General features: G+C 38.5%; 1 protein-coding gene across 1 annotated transcript; it reads right to left on the bottom strand.

Annotated features, from left to right (window-relative positions):
- Nucleotides 1-502: 502 nt before the first annotated feature.
- On the bottom strand, nt 503-7,717 carry LOC124635810. The gene is made up of 3 exons (XM_047171763.1): nt 3,318-7,717; nt 2,901-3,119; nt 503-2,490 (listed from the first exon to the last, which is right to left on the bottom strand). Exon 1 carries the CDS (start codon nt 7,608-7,610, stop codon nt 4,197-4,199), a length of 3,414 nt encoding a protein of 1,137 aa, XP_047027719.1. The 5' UTR covers nt 7,611-7,717; the 3' UTR covers nt 503-2,490; nt 2,901-3,119; nt 3,318-4,196.
- Nucleotides 7,718-7,998: the final 281 nt, after the last annotated feature.

Here is a 7,998-nt window from a genome sequence, read left to right as displayed (position 1 = left end):
CACCTCTGCTGCAGTGTATGAAGGTAATCTCTTTGCCAAAGGAGATTGCCCGTTTTGTAAGGGAAGTTGGGTCCCAGTGAAAAATGTTTGTGCCCTGAAGATTTTTATTTTAACTAATAGGAAAAACATTGCATTTTCATAATCAGAAACCTTTTTTCATTTATTCACCCTGGTTCAAGAGATATCATTATTTTTCTGTTTTAAGAATATAGGTTATAATTAGAAATTGACATGGACTATAGATCACTATGAGCATAGAAATATGTACTGTAAATAGCAGTACCATGGAATTATGTCTCTATTTATGCATAAAGTAATGGAATTGTTATTATGTGTTTCCCGCGGTTACACCCGCGTCCCCGGGAACACCTTTCCATACCCGGATAAATTATAGCCTACCTAATCAAATCTTTCCTCTTTATAATATTAGTATAGACTCATAATTACCGTTATTGATAGTTATTATTATTTTAGTAATAGCAAGGGAAATAAAAAAAAAACAAAACATGAATAAACTATTTATTCTTCATAAAATATTTCGTCCAAAGATTGAGCTGGAGCACTCACATTGTTGAAGCGGCCCCAGCTTAAATACCACAATACTGTCATAGTATGAGCACAACACCCTACCGTACGGTTACCCACTAGACAGTTACAATAGTAAGCAATGATACTTTCTAAAGAATTTGCCCGATCTTCATCTCTACTTATCAACAAATAAGAGTAATATGTTTTATGGCTCACATGGCGGGACTTAATTCTAGTCCTAATTAAATAATTATTTTGACCCAATATTAAGGGCAAATCCTCTTCCAAGACATCATTGCTTACTTCAACATTATAAGTACCATTACTTCTTATGTGCTCCCCATAATAGGATCTAGCCTGTTTTAATTGGTAAGATCCCAATGCAAATCTTCTTAAATCATCTAAAGTTAATCTTGGAAAATGATCTAAATGGGGAGCATTGCTGTCTATGTTTTGGAAAACCGTACGTCTCCTATTGATGTTATCCCTTCGAATAAATTCCCCCAAATAATTACTACTGTTTAATCTCGCCTGAGCAATTTGCACATACTCTGCAGCGTCAGGTCTATCTTCAATTGTTGGGTGGAATTTATTCAAAAGGGCACAAACAATTTTAAAATCATCCATAAGGTGTGTTGATGCTCTGTTAAAATATTCTTGTCGAAACAGTTTGTAGTCTCTTTTGATGCGACCATTTACAATTTCAACTACCCATCTACACATAGTCACACACCTAGACTTGTTTGCTTGGTCAGTGGTCAATTGAAATTCACCTTCCAATAATGACTCAGGCATGTATGTTTTATAATTATAGCTTTGGAGTTCAGGGATCACGTCTCTAAATCCCCTATCCAATATAAAGACATCCCCCTGTCTAAAAAATGAGCGCATTGGACCACTTTCATTACGAAATAGATCACTCATGATTGTCGAGTCATTTTTTGTTGCTTCATATGGTCCAATGCACTCTAAAATATATCCATCACAACATGTGATTAAAAAGGGTTTAACCAAATTATTATATTTGTGTAGACTATATGTCTGTTTCTGATATTTGTAGTTACTACTACTCTGTACATAAACATATGTACCATCACATATGACAATAGCAGGTTTAGAATCTGGAGCCATGCTACTGTCTCCGAATAGACCTTCAGGAATAGTCCTGTTACGTGAGGCCACATTTTGTATATTAGTGTGATTAACTCCCAAATGCATTGGTACAAAATGTTCTTTTAAACATTCCCTAACAATGTTCATTTTTTTTTCTAATGTAGATCGTGGCAATTGAAAAAGAGTTGCCAGTCTTTGGTTGCTGTCCCCTGTCCTAAGTTTAACAAGAAATGTGCTTAATGCAAGGCTAGGATTTCTAACCTTATTATGTAAAGTAGGAAGGCTATTTAATATTTCATTAAACTGCATCTCTGTAAGTCCCAGCCAATAATGGCGTAAATGTGCATCCATTGCTGCAATATTATTAAAATCTAAACTTCTTTGAGAAGCTCTTTCCAGTATGGAAAATATATCATCAACTTGAAAGCTAGTAAAGTCATTTAGGTTGGTAGTCAGTTCATCCCACTGATTGCTATATAAATGGTGATGACAGATTCTAGCATTTAAAGGTATATATATATTGTACTGCAATAACAACAGTTCCTTTATAGTCATAGGTACTAAAAGACGTTCATCATTATCACAGCCTACAAACATACAGTGACGAGAAGCTGCAGCAACTCGTTTATACTTTTGTGAGTTAATCTTAGATTGAACTCGTAATGCTTGTTGTGGTTGAGATGTTGGAGCTGGCATTGGAGGTGGTTCAGGTATCTCGGGGTCTTCTAATGAAGATAGAGCTGCATCCATGACCCTTGCAGGTCTGTTTGAATCTTGAACCTCCAAACGTCTCGTCTCCCGAGTTGCTGCTAACCAGCAAGGAATGCACACTTTTTGTAAATGTGGAACCTAAAATGAAATAGTTGGTATTAGTGAATATCAGAATAGGTACCAAACCCTATATTGTTATTGTGCAAGCATATGAATAAAAATAGCATCAATTAGAAATAAACTATGCAGCATTTTTTCTGAAACATTATTTAGAAAATGTTAAACACAATTGCAGGGTATGAGATCTCAGGTTCAGTTCCAGGATTGGGTTTCTGGGTATTTCCATTAAGATTTCATGAGTAGTAACCAGAAGAGCCTGGAATACTGGGTTTGTGCCTGGTTGATTGCATGGTCTCACCGTTATTACTTAGAACATAACTGACAAAATGTATTGTGTACTGTTAGGTACACCTCTGCCTAATCGTCGTCACGCTTGTGATTGGGGATTATAGGCGTGATGATACAGAATGTTATTAAATAATACTCACCAGATGTGCTAAAGTCCATCTTAAAATCATGCTACGTTGTGGACAGTCTAACTCAACTCTGTGGGTTCTCCGACTTGCAACAGAGATACCACATCCATAACAAACATTTAAGTGACCATATGCAGGTGATATATCCTCGTGGGATCCAGTTATATTTGACAATATCCTTTCTTGCAACAGCAAATAACATTCAATACATAGGATATCATCTGACGTTACCTGGAAAAGATTATATTCTATACTATTCTATATTTATAACTGCTTAAACTTGTAAATACATAAACTCTCATAAAGAACTAAGTTTACAGTGCTAAGTTTACTCTAATCAAATGTTATTTTGAGTTTGCATAATGCATTTAACCACTATATTTATATTGTCCACAATAATTATTATTGTTTATGCACACGATAACTTACAGGTGTAGGCGTTGTCCAAGTTCGTAGAAGAACTGTCATTTGCTCGTTCAACTCCTCAACTGTATACCGGCGTAAATTAGACGCTAGTAAAAGGGAACAGTTAATACAGCGTCGGTAAGACAGGCGGTGTGCCCGACTTCTGGCTGGGGTAGACATAGTTCTGACAAAAACAGTTCGGGAGTTCAATATCACACAAGGATTTCACTAAGAGTCAAATTGTTCTCCAAGAATAGCACTTTATCTCACAAAGAACAGCACAAACAAGAGTCAAGCACTTAGAGTCAATATCTCACAAAGAGGAGTCAATTATCTCACAAAACATAAAGTAAGTACGCGAGGAACTTATTAGCTCAACTCGGTGGTAGCAGAAAGGCACGTATCGTAAATAATAACTAAGTAAATACGGAATTCAAAACTCAACGTATTATACAAAGCAATCACGAACACACAACGAACGAACGTCAAAGTGATGTGACATGCGCAAGTAAATGTTGCCAGAGCAATTATATTTAATCATTAATAAATCGATTTAAGTTTTTAAATTACGTAAGGCTTTTATTTTAATTTAAAATCGCTCTTATCTTATCTATCTTATCTTATCTGTTCAACAATATAGACTTATCATGAATATAGTTAGAATAATAATTAAAAATAATTGTATTTTTTTATTTTTAATAACTGTTTTGTTTTGATATCGATTACTCTATTGATTAAAATACGTAATTTTCAATAGTTATTTGATATCTGGCAACTTTTTTTTGTTTACCAATCAAACGGATGTCGACGTAATGTTTAACTATTAATTAATTTTAACTTTATTCCCAGGGTGAAAGAAATTGTATAAAAAATAATTTGGAAACAAAAAAATAAACAATATTTTTAGGTTATTATTCCATTCAGGCACACGATACCACAAAAGGGACCTGCCCCGTGGCAATCTCCTTTCCAAAAACTCTGTGTCATTTTTTGCAACAATTGCCATCGCTCTTTAGGCGGCCAATACGTATCTGTAAGCGGTATCTCCGGTAATGATACCAAAGGACCACCAGTGATGAAATGACCCGGTGTCAAGACATCTACCTCAGTGGGATCGCTAGACAAAGCGCATAACGGCCGAGAGTTAAGGACGGCTTCTACTTTATTCAGCACAGTCAACATCTCTTCGAACGTTAGCACTTGTAAGCCAACAACTCGTTTAAGGTGGTACTTCATCGACTTAACACCACTTTCAAAAATACCGCCAAAGTGGCTAGCAGTTGGTGGATTATGTTGCCACACGATATTACGCTTTGTACACTCAGTATTAAGTTCTGACTCCTGAGTGGAAAGAAACTGGTGAACCTCGCTTAAGTAGCGCTTGGCCCCGACAAAATTTGTACCACAATCAGAGATAATAAGTTGACAAAGACCACGGCGTGATACGAATCTGTCCAGAGCTGCGATAAATGCACTTGTCGACAAGTCTGTAACTAGCTCAAGATGGATCGCTTTTACTGCGAGACATACCATCACGCAGACGTACACCTTGTAAACAGGCGCCTTACGCCTTTTACTCTCTTTCACGATGAAGGGTCCTGCGAAATCTATCCCTATCTTTGAAAAACATCGTGAAGGTTGTACTCGGGGTGCCGGTAGATTTCCCATTATAGGTGAAACTGATGTGGGATTTACTTTGAAGCACGTTACACACTTGGAAAGTCGCGATCGTATTAAATTGCGAATACCCAAAATCCAGAATCTACGACTTATAATAGACTGCAACATTCTAGGTCCACAATGAAGATGAAGTTTATGAAAATAGTCAACTATAAGTGCAGACAGTCGTGAATTTTTTGGTAACAACAAAGGGTAAATTTCAGAGAGTGGAAGTTTTGAATTTACTAAACGCCCCCCCACTCGCAAGAGTCCTCGGTGATCGAGAAAGGGATTAAGTTTTTGAATAGGACGTGAACAAGTCCTTGCACATTTTACTGACTCTATCTCATTAGCAAAGTATTCCGTCTGCTCGTGTTGAACAAGCAGGGATAATGAATTTTCTAATTCCTCCACAGTCAAAGTTTTACAATTGAAAGTAAGTTTTCTTAAGACTTTACTAAATCGCAACAACCAAGCTAATGCTCTTTGGACACGTGAAAATGAAGAATAATGACTTAATAATTTTTTAATCGGACCCTCATATAAAGGCACTAAGTCCGCGGAATGAGTTATCACAGGCAAGCTCTTCACCTCAGGCACACCTCCAGGTGGCACGTATACGTCCTGTGAAACTGGCCATTCTGAAGTCTCTAGAGAAAGCCAAGATGGACCTGACCACCAGGTATCAGAAGCGATCAGCTGTGAACATGACAACCCACGACTGCTATGATCAGCTGGATTATCGGAGGTCGATACGTGATACCAATTTTGAATCTGTACGAGATCGGTAATTTTAACTACACGATGCGAAACAAAGGTCTTTAATTTATAAGGTTCAGTATTAAGCCAAGATAAAACTGTACTACTATCAGTGAAGGCAATCACTCGAGAGAGCTTCAGGTGTGGATTTAACAAGTCAGCCATGTGTTTCAAGACCCGAGCTAGAAGTACTGCACCAAGAAGTTCGAGGCGATTAATCGTAACTGGTTTTATGGGAGCTACTCTCGACTTCGCGATTAATAATTTAACTGAAATTTTACCTCTACAGACAGATCTTAAATAAATACAACAACCGTAACCTTTGGATGAACCATCACAAAAACCAACGAGCTGGCATTCTACTACGTCTGAGGGCAGAATATGACGAGGAATTTGTACTTGTTTGAGGTAACTGAGCTCAGAGACAAACTCAGTCCATTGATGAGCAATACTGTCTGGCACAGGATCGTCCCAATTTAATTGAAGTTTCCACAAGGCTTGAAGAATCAATTTAGCTTTAAGCACCATGGGAGTTAACCAACCCAATGGGTCATAAATGCGAGCAACATTAGAAAGAATGGAACGCTTTGTAAATTTTGGAGTGAATTCAGATTGAGAATAAGTAAAAAGATCTAGATTCGGGTCCCATTGCAGACCTAATATTTTTAAAGTTTGTATGTTTTGATCGTCACAAAATGATTTTGGAACTTGACAATGTTCAGAAGGAAGTTGTGCAAGGAACTCAGGTGAGTTACTGCTCCATTTACGTAGTTCGAATTTACCACAATTCAGCAAATTAATAATTCCGTCTTTCAGATTTAAGGCAGCTTCAACTGAAGGAGCGCCAGCGGTGACGTCATCCATGAACGTGTCATGACGCAGAATGGAAGCAGCTTCCGGCCATGATGCACCGTGATCGTTTGCTAGCTGGTGTAGCGTACGGATGGCTAAAAATGGTGAACTGCTCACGCCGTAGGTCACAGTCTTAAGTTCATATTCACGGACTTCTTCACAAGTTGAGCTACGCCACAGGATATGTTGATACTTGCGGTCCTCAGGACGAAGTTCAATATTTCTATACATTTTGGAAACGTCGGCTGTGAAGACTACTTTGTGTAAACGAAATTTTGTAATAATATCAACGATATCGTTTTGAAGTTTTGGACCTGTGTAGACAATATCGTTAAGAGACATGCCGCTAGATGTCTTCGCGCTGGCGTCAAAAACTACACGCAGTCTCGTTGACGTGCTGTCAGGTCTGATGACGCAGTGATGCGGAATCAAATATCTAAAATCTGTATCAGAAGGTTCAACTTGATGCATGTGATGTAAGTCTTGATACTCTTGCATGAATTCTCCATAATCGTGTTTCAGGTCTTCGTGATGAAGGAACCGTTTCTCCAAATTATGAAGTCTGGATAAGGCCGTGCGATGAGAGTCTCCTAACTGCTCATGTTCTTCCTTGAGTAGCATAGGTACTACATATCTTCCATCTTCGTTGCGTCGAACGAGGTCTGTGTACATCTGTTCACATTTTTCATTTTCCGGGTTGACAATCGTTTGCTTAGGCGGCTCTTCTACCTCCCAGAATCGCTTGACCACATTGTCTAAGGCAGCTGTGGAAGCCAAAAGTGTAGACGTTTCAGCTGGAGGCGAACACTCAGCGTCGAGCCTGCCCGTGATAACCCAGCCGAATACACTATGTAGGGCTACCGGTAGACCCGGGCCTACTTCAAGTCGTTGACCATTATAAATGCTATGGAAAATATCTGCGCCTAACAAAAGATCAATGTCACCGGGTTTATCAAAGTCACTGTCAGCTAGAACCAAGTGCTTGAGGTTAGCTTTGACAAAAGAAGGTATTTCTACTGAAGGCATTTTATGGGTGAGAGCTTCCATGACAATAGCTCGTACCGTAAAAGTTGGTTGATCTGAGTGTAATGGTTGAATCGTAAATGATGTTTCACCTTTGACTTCAAGCACTGGATTCTGTCCTATTCCAACAACAGAATTATCACAACTACGTAAGGGTAAACCTAATCGAAGTGCGCAGGCAGTTGTTAAGAAACAACTCTGTGCACCGCTATCAATAAGTGCTCGAAGATGTGTAACACCACAAGGACCATACGCCCTAACCACACATGTTCCTAATAACACTAATGAGCGATGTTGCTGCAAGTTGCAACTTGTATTCATAGAATTAAGAGTAACTACTGGGTCAGCAGAAGAAGCTGGAACCGCTGGAGTAGCACAAGAAGTCACAGGACACGCTGACGTGGGGCCCTGG

Source organism: Helicoverpa zea, chromosome 13 (genome assembly GCF_022581195.2).
Source record: "Helicoverpa zea isolate HzStark_Cry1AcR chromosome 13, ilHelZeax1.1, whole genome shotgun sequence".
Lineage (NCBI taxonomy): Eukaryota > Metazoa > Arthropoda > Insecta > Lepidoptera > Noctuidae > Helicoverpa > Helicoverpa zea.
Note: the sequence above shows the minus strand (reverse complement) of the source record. Positions and strands in the feature narration are given on the sequence as shown.

Coding starts and splice junctions, on each gene's coding strand:
- LOC124635810 (XM_047171763.1), bottom strand. CDS start 7,610: ATGGAAGCTCTCACCCATAAAATGCCTTCAGTAGAAATACCTTCTTTT.